General features: G+C 43.9%; 1 protein-coding gene across 2 annotated transcripts in view; it reads right to left on the bottom strand.

Annotated features, from left to right (window-relative positions):
* The window catches only part of sema5ba (sema domain, seven thrombospondin repeats (type 1 and type 1-like), transmembrane domain (TM) and short cytoplasmic domain, (semaphorin) 5Ba), a 210053-nt gene that overhangs the window by 63032 nt on the left and 133221 nt on the right, over positions 1 to 13800 (bottom strand). For both annotated transcript variants that reach the window (XM_084084310.1, XM_084084311.1), the window contains exon 9: positions 5424 to 5709. In XM_084084310.1, the coding sequence (XP_083940436.1) occupies positions 5424 to 5709 (286 nt within the window). The remainder of the gene's footprint in view (positions 1 to 5423; positions 5710 to 13800) is intronic.

Here is a 13800-nt window from a genome sequence, read left to right as displayed (position 1 = left end):
GCGTTCCAGGTCTAAATGGGTTAAATTAATTGTTCCAAATTAAATTCATGATAAGCACACTGGTATGGCATTAGCACATTTTTGACAAGACCCAGTTCACAGGGGGACTTGAGTTCATTTCGAGGTGGATATACAGTATATATATACAGTATACTGTCAGACAGTGAGGAGCTTCCCCGGGAGGAACACGCTATTCTTCCTAGCGCCTCTACCCACTGACCAGGCACAATTGTACAAACAATTGTAGAAGTCGCTCTCCCCACCAATTGTGTTTGATGGAATGCAGGGCCAAGCTGGATGCACCATGGAGGATTCAAACCCCTGTCACTGTGGTGACAGGGGTTTGAATCCATGTTTTTTTTTTTTCAGAAAACTCTTAGGATTTAGAGCAGTGTTTTAGAACAGTGGTTCTCAAAAACAGCAGATATACAAGCTCACAGCGCGCCACTTTGTGCAGTGCTGGAAGCTTGTACATCTGCTATTTTTGAAAAAGTAAAATACCATCTTGAAAGAGTTTGAAATATTTTGAATAATTTAGATTTTCTTTTAACACAATCCTTCTCTTCTAGGGGTCCCTGGCACTAAACATTTTCAGATGAAGGTCCGCGGCCAAATACATATCATTTTGGGGGTCCTTGGCAGAACCACTGATTTAGAAGGCATTTTTTTAGAATGGGTTAATAAAGAAAGACGTTAAATTATGCCGAGTATGAATTCCTGTGATGACCTCTACCTGTACGGAAAAAAGTTATTTCACCCACCTGTTCATTAAACCTGTGATGTGACAATAATGCTGGTTCGGATTCTGAACCTCTGAGTGATAGTGAAGAGGCCGGTTTATTGTCTCATCCAGGAATGGATGAGGCAGGCAGGCTAATCATTACCCAGCACAGTGGCAGGGCTCGTCACTTCAATAGAAGAGGGCTCTCTCACGCCGTTGGGTTCCAGTTGCTCTCAGCGTGTGACAGTGAAAAACCCTGCCAGTAACAGGCCTGGAGTTAATTAAAAGGCCCGGTCGTGCTCCGAGGTCTGGAGTCTCCACCATGCTGCCTGAATGCTAAAGTCCTGTGTTATAGTCGCCAGACATGCACGCTTTTTTTTAACCCATTAAGACCGGGAACGTGTGTCTGTGTCATTTAAAAAAATGTCTTTGGGCTATTCAAAAATAGCAGATCTACAAGCTCATAGCGCGGCACTCGGTGCCGCGCTATGAGCTTGTAGATCTGCTATTTTTTTAAGAATCGTGAACACATTTACAAATCTTTGAATATATCTATGTTTTTAAAGCGAACATTTTTAACTCAAATCTTTGCTTCTGGGGATTCTACAAATGTCTTCTAAATCCTCATAGTTTTTTAAAAGAACTTGATGTTGCGATAATATCAGTGGTGCTCAAACTTTTTCATGTCAAGGACCCCCAATATGACATGTATTTGGTTGCGGACCCCCATCTTAAAATATTTTGCTCCAGGGACCCCCCCAGAAGCAAAGATTTGAGTAAAAAATGTTCGCTTTAAAAAGTATATATTCAAAGACTTGCACAAGTTTTCAAGATTTGTCAAAAATAGCAGATCTACAAGCTCATAGCGCTCTGTGATTGTGTATCTGCTATTTTTGAAGAGCCAAAGTATAAAATGATGGTTAAAGTGGTTACACAGACGCATTCCCGGTCTTAATGGGTTAATAAAAGACTAGAACACGTCTCCATACTGTTACGGTATAGTTTCACACATATCACCTCTCTCTCTCTTTCCTCCTCACAGAGAGGACACAAACGTCGCATCGTAGCATCGTAGCATCGAGATTAGCAGCAGATCTACAAACTCGTAGTAACTCGCTGCTAATCTCGATGCTAATACAGTATTATCTGTTGGCTGTGTGTGGCTCCCACAAAAGTTGCGATTGCGATTCAAAAGAAGCGTTAAATACGCCAAGCGGTACATAAAACCTGAACGCAAAGAGAGGGGTCATAGGTAGCAGCATACAAACGGGACGCAGCGAGGCAGCAACTCTTCAGTATTGAGAGTGGGCCCAGATCTTCGAACAGACAGAGAGGATAAGTGCTTCTGTTCCAACTTTGTCTCCCCTTTAACGGCCCAAAACTCCTGGGAGCAGCTGTGAGCCAGTGCAATTTGGGCCAGACAGATGGAGACAGTGTTTGTGTGGTGATTGCATTACCATATCACACCCCAATGGGTGGGGGAGGCGTTTTGTGGCGGCGGGGCTGGAGGGCTTGGTTCAGAGAGGGCCTTGGAGAGCGCCAATGAGGGACACAGCAGGCGATATTGCACATGAAAAGGTTTGGAGTCGAGCGCAGTGACTTTTCTCTTTGCCTTTAACCGCTTGCCGGTCCTTTACACCCTGTCTCTCTCTCTCCTCTCTGTCTCTCTCTCTCGCTATCTCCCTCTCTAACTCGCTTGGTTTGCCTTTCTCTGTCATTCACACTCTACCTCTCTCTCTCTCTCTCTCTCTCTCTCTCTCTCTCTACAGATGACTGCCAGTGGATGGAAAGTTGCCATGTGGAGGTAACTGCCAGCAGCGTAACAAGTGAGAGAGAGAGAGAGCAGAAGGTGAGAGGCAGGACTCAACTTCTCCCCTGACAGAATACATCTGAATAACAACCACACAAACGCACACGCACGCACACACACACACACACACACACACACACACACACACACACACACACACACACACACACACACACACACACACACACACACACACACACACACACACACACACACACACACACAGAGGCAACCACTCGGCATGTGCTCCAGGCAAACAGGAACACATGAGTTCCTGTACATTCTTAAGTTCACCCCAACCATAGTTTCTCTGCCTACATAGTAAAAATCCTGGGTTAATCTAACTCAGTGTGAAAATGTACCCAAATACTCTGCTTTGTAGCAGTTCATATAGATTCTGTAGCCTTTGACTGATCAGGTTTGAAGTGATGCTGTCAACCAGTCAATTCCAGAGCAAAAGAAATTGCTAGGAGCTCAATATCATTAACAACTACTTTGGTAATGTTATAATGAAGTAATTATAAGCACAGAAACAGCGACAGCTTTTGCCTCTTGGCGTGACATCAAAAGTTTTTCATTTGTTGGTGAGATTTTCAGGTCTGTCTGATATCACAGGAACAGATGCATTCTGAGTTTTACGATGGCATTTATTCTTCTCTAAAGAGGCTCCCGTGCCCATCTACCGGTACAGCAAAATGTAAATATACACAAAATCTAAGCATTAAGCCATTCAGGGGGAAATTATTTGTGTACGATATGGCTGAAGCTGTACGATACGTTAGCATTCTTCTTTACAAACATCTCTGTTTGTCTATCTACCTTTCCTCTTCTCTCATCTACCTTCAGCACAGTGCAGCAATTATACTTTAGGTAAGACTTTATATGATTGTATAATTAATTCTATCTATGATTAATTATAGTGATTCATATCTATAGTGAATTATAGTGAATATACTTCATATACTGTATAATTCAAATAAATGAATTATTATACGTAAATTATACTATAATAATACATACATACAATTACAATAACAATGTCTTATATCAACAGTCGTGAGGCATTATGTTTGACTATAAAACATAAGTCCAGGCATCACAATTGCTCATAATCACCCATTTTGCATGAAATGCTATAAAATCATGGTGCTGTAATCGTAATGGACGGAGTATGTGGTTACAGCCTGCTAGAACGTCTTTATGACAACTCATTCACCCACTGTATTGAGTTAGAAAAGAAAAAAAAGATGACAAAGACTCTTAATTCCTGCACGCTCCTTCTCCTCCTCTTTGTCTCTCCTCTCTCTAATGAATTGTGTGACACCGCCAGCCTGGACTAATCCAATGCAATGGAGAGTGCATCAGTCAGCGAGCGAGCAGCTCCGTTCTCCATGCCAACCTGGCTGGGAGCTCTGCCTGCCTCCATGCTGATCATTAGCAGCGGGGAGCTCTAACCCATTAAGGCCTGAAGCCGAGTCTCCTAAATCCCAACAGTTTTCTGAAAAACGTATGTTTCTATATCAGTGGTGCTCAAACGTTTTCATGTCAAGGACCCCCAAAATGATATTTATTTGGCCGCGAACCCCCATCTCAAAATATTTTGTTCCAGGGACCGCCCCAGAAGCAAAGAATAGAGTTAAAAATGTTCGCTTTAAAATAATATTAATTAATTAATTTGCACACATTTTCTCGATTTTTCAAAAATAGCAGATCTACAAGCTCGTAGCGCGGCACTCGGTGCCGCGCTACGAGCTTGTAGATCTGCTATTTTTGAATAGCCAAAGTGTAAAACAATGCTTTTTTTTAGCTCAAATCTAAAAGTGACACAGATGCGTTCCGGGTCTCAATGGGCTAATGTTGGAACATTCTGCTTCTCTCTCTCTCTCCCTTGATCTTGCTCTCTCTCCCTCGTTTCAGGCTTTTGTCTCTCGTTTTTTCTCTTTTCTCGTGGCAGGTAAATACCGTGTTTATAAACTAACACTCCATAATGAAGAGCGTTGCGAGGCGGAGAGCGTGCCGCCGTTTGGGGTCTGCTTGTCAAAGTTGTTGTTTTCTTTTACTTGTCAGGCTTGACAGGCCGGCATAATGACTATTTTATACATTAATATGTTGTTGCTGAAAAAAACAATGTAAATGACTTGAGTTGCTGCCATGCAGCTTACGCAGTGATCGACGAATTGTGTGGGTTTTGTTTGTTTCTTTGCGTGTGCGTGCGTGCGTGCATGTGTGTGTGTGTGTGTGTGTGTGTGTGTGTGTGTGTGTGTGTGTGTGTGTCTGAGAGCATGTGTGTATACAAAAGCAGGGAGGAATCTATGTGTATGCATGAGCATATGGTTGTGTGTGTTTGCGTGTGTGTGTGCGTGCGCGCGTAAATGTGCGTGCATTCGTGTTTGTGCGTGAGTGCGTTTGTGTGAGTGCATACGTTTGTGTGCGTTCGTGTCAGTGCATTCACGTGAGTGCGTTTGTGTGCGTTCGTGTGAGTGCGTTTGTATGCGTGCGTTTGTGTGCGTGCGTTTGTGTGAGTGCGTTTGTGTGCGTGCGTTCGTGTGCGTGCGTTCGTGTGAGTGCGTTCGTGTGCGTGTGTTCGTGTGTGTGTGTTCGTGTGAGTGCATTCGCGTCAGTGCGTTCGTTCGCGTGAGTGCGTTCGTGTGAGTGCGTTCGTGTGAGTGCGTTCGTGTGCGTGCGTTTGCGTTCGTGCGTTCGTGTGAGTGCGTTTGTGTGAGTGCGTTCGTGTGTGTGCGTTCGCGTTCGTGCGTTTGTGTGCGTGCGTGCATGTACGCATCCGTCACAAGTCAGTCATGTGCAGGCCTACAGTACATAAGTGTAGCATTTGTGCACAGTATGTTTCTGAGCCGTGTTTTTAACGTGTGTAACGACGTGTCTAACACTCACACATTGGTGGTGAAGATGCCGTAGATGAGGTCCTGCTCGGGCAGGTAGAAGGTGCTCTGCAGCTCGTTGTAGTAGAAGGGGATCTCGCCGGAGCGCGAGCAGTTGAGGCGCGCCTTCATGAACGTGGTCCACGTGTCCTCCAGCAGGAAGCGGCCGCCGATGTCGTTCTTGCAGACGCGCGCCACGCGCGAGTACACCGTCTTGCCGCAGTCGTGCTCCACGGCGTTCTCGCGCAGGAAGAAGAAGGTGAAGAGGCCAATGTCGTACGCCGAGATGAAGTGAGGCTCTGTTGGAGGGGGGGAAATAGAAGGAATATTACTCAAATTCTTTACTTAAGTAAAAGTACCAATACTGCAATATAGAAATACTCTGTTACAAGTAAAAGTCCAGAGTTCCAAATTGACTTGAGTAAAGGTACGAAAGTATTGGCATCAAAATGTACTTATAGTACCACAAGTGAAAGTACTAAAATGTTTGAAAATAGCAGATGTACAAGCTCACAACGCGTCGCATCGCGACGCGTTGTGAGCTTGTAGATCTGCTATTTTCAAACAGCCTAGGTATAAAATAGGGCTAAAGTGGTTAATGTATGTTTTAATGTATCATTTACATCTGAAAGGTAACTAGCAACTAAAGTTTTCAAATAATTGTAGTGGAGTAAAAATACAATGTTTGGATCCGAGATGTAGTGGAGTAGAAGTAAAAGTACTGGAAATTGGAAATAATCAAGTAAAGCACAAATACCTCAAAACTACTACTAAGTAAAGTACTTAAGTAAATGTACTTAGCTACTTTCCACCACTGCCACTAAGACCCTCTGTTATTAGTAAAAACGGACATCAGTTACAGTAACTGTTCTTGGACCGCTGTTTTCAGTCTAAGCGACATCTCGTCTACAAATCTGATCTAAAAGCTCACAACGCGTTGCAACGTGGCGCGTTGTGATGTGTTGTGTAGATTTCTTTATTTTTTAAAACGTTCTGTATATCGAATTTCGCTTTTTGGGGCGGTGTAGCCGCCCCCTATAAGTGAGTTTTGGACACCGACCAAAAGATTTGTATACCCCCTAACCCTACCATTGTTAATGCAAATCGATACTTTTGCAAAGTCAGCCAATCACATTACAGCTAGTGTCATCACCACTAACTGTAATGTGATTGGCTGACTTTGCAAATTCAGGACTGTGATTGGCTAGCGAAACACATGACACATGTGCAGCCCTATGAATAGCAGTATGGACTTTAAAAAAAGTCATTCATCCTTTTTTTTAAAGTGAGTCATGTTGTGATGACCACACACCGCCCACTTCACACTGGGTGTGATTTTTTTACATACTCACAGGTCATATGATGTACTGAAGCAAGTAAACAAGGTATCTCAAAACAGTCAAAGAAAAGAGCGTTGTGTAGATCTGTTACTTTTCGCGGATGTTCCCCCCAGAATAGGGATGCTGGGATTCAAGTGGTTAACAATAATACATTTTTATAACATTCTTCTTTAGTCCTTGGACTCATATATGTATAATTTAACCCTTTAAGACCTGAGGCCGCTTCTAAAAAAATCTAAATCCTAACAGTTTTTCGGAAAAAAATATTTAAAAATTATTTTCACAATTTTTCAAAAATAGCAGATCTACAAGCTCGTAGCGCGGTGCAAGTGCAACTGTTGTGTAAATTATTATACTCGAAAAAAAGAAAGAAAAAAAAGAAGGCTAAACCCCACCCTCCAAGGCAAAACCACACCCCCAGAGGGGTGTGGTTTTGATGGGTACCAGATGAGTACCTCTCCCATAGGTACCCCTGGTGATGAAACCAACTGGCTACCGCTATAAGTGCAGAATAAATGCTTACGTAACCACATGAACCCTGTGGCGTCCCTTTTCTACAAGTTCACAACGTGTCTCTGTGTGTGATCGAGGAGAGGCTCGATGATCAAACAGTGCTCTGAACAATGCAGGAAGAAGGTCACACAAAGGGGAACAGTGTGAATGGGTCACCATTCATCACCAGCATCATCAACCATTATGACACAAGTCACAATTAATCAGCCATCTATTGTTGTAAATGTTTGGAAGACATTATTTGCCAAAAACGTTTCGTTCTGCAGTACGTTGATGATCACTGGCCGACGACATCATCTCGGCAGGCTATCCAGCCAACCAGTGGTGTAAAGTAACTAAGTACATTTACTCAAGTACTGTACTTAAGTACGATTTTGAGGTACTTTTACTTTACCGGAGTATTTCCAATTGTCTATACTTGGCAAATATTGTACTTTTACTCCATTACAATTATTTGAAAACTTTAGTTACTAGTTATTTTGCTGATATAAATCATTACATTATAAAACATACATTAACCACTTTAGCCCTATTTTATAACTATGCTATTTGAAAATAGCAGATCTACAAGCTCACAATGCGTCGCGATGCGACGCATTGTGAGCTTGTAGATCGGCTATTTTCAAACATTTTAGTACTTTTACTTTTGGTACTTTAAGTACATTTTATACCAATACTTTTGTACCTTTACTCAAGTCAATTTTGAATTTCCGGACTTTCACTTGTAACGGAGTACTTCTACATTGCAGTATTGATACTTTTACCTAAGTAAAACGTTCGAGTACTTTTTACACCACTGCAACCGACACACATTTCGACCCTACAAAAACTCAACTGTACGACCACCAAACTACAGTAACACACACCCGCCGCACACTGATGTCAAGAGCTTCCTTTTGGGATGAGCGTTTGGTAAAGTGGCGGTGCGGTGTCCTTGGTAGTGTTTTTGACACGGTAATAGAGTGGAGTATTGCACACTGGCAGTGGCTGCTACCAGCAGAAAAACATTACTCATGTGTACAGGAGCGACACGAGAGAGAAAATAACATCGCTGTCACTTCTCCTCCCCACAGGGACCCATACTGTATTCAGTCTAAGTGAGAGCACACACACACACACACACACACACACACACACACACACACACACACACACACACACACACACACACACACACGCGCGCGCGCGCGCAGACACACACAGACAGAGTGCACTGTACTGTAGGTACACACCCACGGGTCCATGAACACAATGGAAGTATTAACGTCACACAGAATTCACACATATGCAGACATGCAATGGCACACACACGCACACACGCACGCACGCACGCACGCACGCACGCACGCACGCACGCACGCACGCACGCACGCACACACACACACACACACACACACACACACACACACACACACACACACACACACACACACACACACACACACACACACACACACACACACACACACACATAATGTGTGCAGAGTCAGACAGTGGAGATATTAACCTTTAAATAAACACACGAAGGGGCACCACGCGTACACGCACGCACGCACACACACAGACACAGACGCGCGCACACACACACACACACACACACACACACACACACACACACACACACACAGGCGGCAGAGATAACCTGTGTGAACAGCCATGACAGTAAGTGCCGCCGGGGCCTGTGGGGCCATTTATAAAAGAATGCGATTAGGAGCGGAGAGAGTGCGGGCCTTGGCTCGCCGTCCACAGCTCTAGTGATCCTTTAATTCCATTTCAGAGCGGTGATAAAAAAAAACGGACTGCGGTCGTGCTGCATGGCCACAGATGAAGGGGTTTGTGTGGTAGAATAAGACCCATTCTCTGCCTCCATGACAACAAAAACACACAATCACCCCGAGTGACTGCTCCGGCCTTTTCTGGACCCATTAACTGTATGTCAGATGATCCATTCTAGAGCATTGGTTCTCAAAGTGGGGTCCGGGGACCCCCAGGGGTCCTTGAGGGGGTTCCCGGGGGGTCCCCAGCAAAATGTGTGAACATAGCATCAAAATGTTTTTTTACCTTTTACACTTTGGCTATTCAAAAATAGCAGATCTACAAGCTCATAGCGCGGCACCGAGTGCCGCGCTATGAGCTTGTAGATCTGCTATTTTTGAAAAATCTTTAAGATTCGTGCAAATCTTTGAATATATTTCTTTTAAAGCGACCATTTTAACACAAACCTTTGCTTCTGGGAGTCCCTGGCACAACATATTTTCAGATGGGGGTTCGCGGCCAAATATATATCAATTTGGGGGTCCCTGGCATGAAAAAGTTTGAGAAGCACTGTTCTAGAGTATACAGTATAACACACTGCCTGGGTGGCAGCCAATGTAGAACCCCCCCCCCCCCCCCCCCCCCCCCACTATGGTCAGTTTGTTTTACCTGTGCAATTGTCTTCCCGATATACTGTAAATGTAATACTCCCTTTTGTTTGGTCGTGGTCATGAACCGAAGACCCTGGATCCTTTTTTTATCACCAATCTCAAATGTATGCTATAAATTAAGGCTTGATAATTCCAATGCGTTCACAAACCCAATAGTCTGACTGTGACACACTCTCAAATTTAAGAACAGCCGTCCCTTCGAAATCAATGGTTTATTCTGGTCGCTACTAGTCATCATGTGGCATATCTTTCGGCACATGATTCAATTCTGAAGAGGTCTCTCTCTGAGATGATTACTCTTAATGGAGTAGCCAGATGACGGCCTTGCGGCAGTGACAGCCGCGCCTGGCTACCTACCGCATCCCCATTGTTTTGCAAATTGGAGGACACATCAAAGAGGCACTTGTCAATCGGTATCGCCTCCTGCTCCTGCTCCACTGTTGAGTGGAAATGGAGAATGAAGAGCATTCTCTGTGCTTTTGTTTTAGCCATACACAGTAAAATTCTCAGTCGGAATTGATCCATTTATGAAAAAAAAGAATTGTATAACTTTTTGCAACAGGTCAGCTAACACGTGCGGAATAAACATTGTTCAATGACGTTCCGTGCGCGGCGTGATTTACGACTATACAGACTATAGCTATGCTGCCGAGGAATGCGTTTCATTCTGTTGGAACGCTCGGGGCGAGGAAGAGTGTTTACGAGCGCTCCCACTGAGCCTGTAACCGTCTCACATGAAAGAGGTGCTCGGGTGAAGGGGACATGCGCCAATCACGCTAAAACTCTGGTTTCACTCAAATATTAATCGTGTATTTTCAATAGTATTACATGGAGCACTGTTGGCCTCAGCTTAACCCATTAAGACCTGGAACTGTGTCACTTTTAGATTTGAGCTAAAAAGCATTATTTTACACTTTGGGCTATTCAAAAATAGCAGATATACAAGCTCATAGCGCGGCACTCGGTGCCGCGCTACGAGCTTGTAGATCTGCTATTTTTGAAAAATCGTGAAAATGTGTGCAAATCTTTGAATAAATTTTTAACTCAAATCTTTGCTTCTGGGGGGTCCCTGGAACAAAATGTTTTGATGGCAGGCCGGAGCCAAATACATATAATTTTGGGGGTCCTTGACATGAAAAAGATTGAACACCACTGATATAGAAAAATACGTTTTTCAGAATACTGTTGAGATTTAGGAGACACGAAGAATCGGCTTCAGGTCTCAATGGGTTAACTATGCCGTAAAATAACTTGAGAACCAGAGTGCATACCCGGCAGATTCGTAATTATTACCATGCATTGTTACCAAAGGCTATCATTTATTATTTAGGCGCACCTGGAGGAAAAATAGAAACTGTCAACCCCAATCCCCTTGCTCACATATGGTAGTTTATGTCCTGAATGTGCTAATTGAGTGGATATTGGATATTTCCAGTGGCGACTGGCAACGGGCGCTAACGAGCATGCGGCTGCAGAGAGAACGTGAGGAGTGGTGCCATGGCTGCCAGGTGATTAGCAATTACTGTAACGGAGGACGAGGAAACAGCCTTCGCAATATATTATATAGCTCTGGTTTCACTATAGCTAGGGGGCATGTGAAGGATGGTGTGTGCGTGTGTGTGTGTGTGTGTGTGTGTGTGTGTGTGTGTGTGTGTGTGTGTGTGTGTGTGTGTGAGTGTGTGTGTGTGTGTGTGTGTGTGTGTGTGTGTGTGTGTGTGTGTGTGTGTGTGTGTGTGTGTGTGTGTGTGTGTGCGTGCGTGTCTGCGTGCGTGCGAGTGCCTTACATACATATATTCATACGTGTGTGCATGTATATGTACATGTTCACACGGAGAGGCATGCGTACATACCAAATGCACATCCCCGAGTGTTTGACGGCGAGTGTAACGTGTACATCAGCAAAGGGCACATCGAGCCGACAACATTCTGCATAACATTATTGAGACTGCGTGGGTGAGAATCTGACTAACAGTGTTTTGTTTTCTGTTGTTGTCTTTTTCCCAAGCACCATGCTGAGTGTTAACCCTTTAGGACCGGGAACGCATCTGTGTGTCATTTTTTGATTTCTTTGGCTATTCAAAAATAGCAGATATACAAGCTCATATCACATCGTGAAAATTCGTGGCAAAAGCTTGGATTATGTATTTTTTAAAGTGAACATTTGTAAAATATTTCGTTCCAGGAACCCCCAGAAGCAAAGATTTGAGTTACAAATGTGTGAAAAAAAATCAAATATTTGCACAACTTTTCGTGATTTTTCAAAAATAGCAGATCTATAAGCTCGTAGCGCGGCACTCGGTGCCGCGCTACGAGCTTGTATATCTGCTATTTTTGAATAGCCCAAAGAAATCTAAAAATGACACACAGATTCGTTCCCGGTTCTTAAAGGGTTAAACAGATAGTTCAATCTAACAGGCTGGCTGGGGGCTCAGCAGGGATGAGAATGAGAACAACAGTGAGCTCTATACCGAGACACACATCAGAACGGGATTTCGACGCTGTCGGGCGCAAAACCTCATACAGGTCCAAACCCAATCCTTTTTTAACACGTTATTATTGTCATGTGATCGTCATCGCGACGCATTGTGAGCTTGTAGATCTGCTATTTTCACTGCTTTTTGTTCGACACTCTTGTGTGATGAAGTCGGGCGTTTATTGACAAATACACAAAAAAAAGTCGAAACACGGAGATCCAAGGTTTCTGTCCGACGCCAACGGATTTGCTATTGGAGACAGATGTGTGTGTGTGCGTGTGTGTGTGTGTGTGTGCGTGTGTGTGTGTGTGTGTGTGTGTGTGTGTGTGTGTGTGTGTGTGTGTGTGTGTGTGCGTGTGTGTGCACGTGTGAGATGTGAGAGAAGCTGAACAGTTGCTTTGGCAATATTATTGAGCCCAATCTACGCCGACATCATGTTAACCCATTAAGACCTGGAACTGTGTCCTTTTTAGATTTGAGCTAAAAAGCATTATTTTACACTTTTGGCTATTCAAAAATAGCAGATATACAAGCTCATAGCGCGGCACCGAGTGCCGCGCTACGAGCTTGTATATCTGCTATTTTTGAAAAATCGTGAAAATGTGTGCAAATCTTCTGAATATATATATATTTTTAAAGCGAACATTTTTAACTCAAATCTTTGCTTCTGGGGGTCCCTGGAACATAATATTTTGATGGGGGTCCGCAGCCAAATACATATAATTTTGGGGGTCCTTGACATGAAAAAGATTGAGCACCACTGATATAGAAACATACGTTTTTCAGAAAACTGTTGAGATTTAGGAGACGCGTAGAATCGGCTTCAGGTCTCAATGGGTTAAATTGAATTGAGGAGAGAGAGCGAGCGAGCGTGGCAGAGACGGTGAGAACGAGAGAAAAAATATATATAGTTTTATGAGATACTGAGAGAATCAGATGGAAATTGTTCCGTATCACTCAATACTGCAGCCCCACAGTTCCCATAATCTGTCCTCATACAGATGCATGATCGAAAACCGTCGGTCAGCACTTGGCAGGCGACCAATCCAATAACGGAACAGATTGATTAGATACAGGACCCCCAGCCTGTCTGTGCGCCCCCCCCCCCCCGCCCCCGACTGCAGAGGCTTAGGAGTGGAAATGAGATTTTCATTCACACCCCAGAAATCCAGCGGGATTCATCTTATTCCATGACACGGGCACAAACCTCCATGAAGCAAAGTGGGCTCTGTCTGTAATCATATGTGTGTCTGTGATACACAGGCCAAATTGGAGCAAAAAATGTTTACTTCTGTGTGTGTGTGTGTGTGTGTGTGTGTGTGTGTGTGTGTGTGTGCGTGTGTGTGTTTGCTTGCTTGCGTGTAAGCGTGTGTGTGTGTGTGTGTGTGTGTGTGTGTGTGTTTGTGTGCCTGTGCATGTTTGTGTGTGTTTCTGTGAACGCATGTCTGGAACCAGCTGTGATTATGCTGATGAGCACACTGTCTCTGCGACTCATCTCTTCTACTCCCACATAATCTCTCTCTCTCTCTCTCTCTTACTCGCGCACACACGCACACGCATGCCCACACACACACACACACAAACATACAGTTTGCACGTGTTTAAATACACACAGACACACACGCCCATAGAGGTCA

The sequence above is a fragment of the Gymnoscopelus microlampas genome, assembly GCF_963454915.1.
Source record: "Gymnoscopelus microlampas genome assembly, chromosome: 17".
Taxonomy (NCBI): domain Eukaryota; kingdom Metazoa; phylum Chordata; class Actinopteri; order Myctophiformes; family Myctophidae; genus Gymnoscopelus; species Gymnoscopelus microlampas.
The sequence above is the reverse complement of the archived record's forward strand: the minus strand, read 5'-3'. Positions and strand labels throughout refer to the sequence as shown.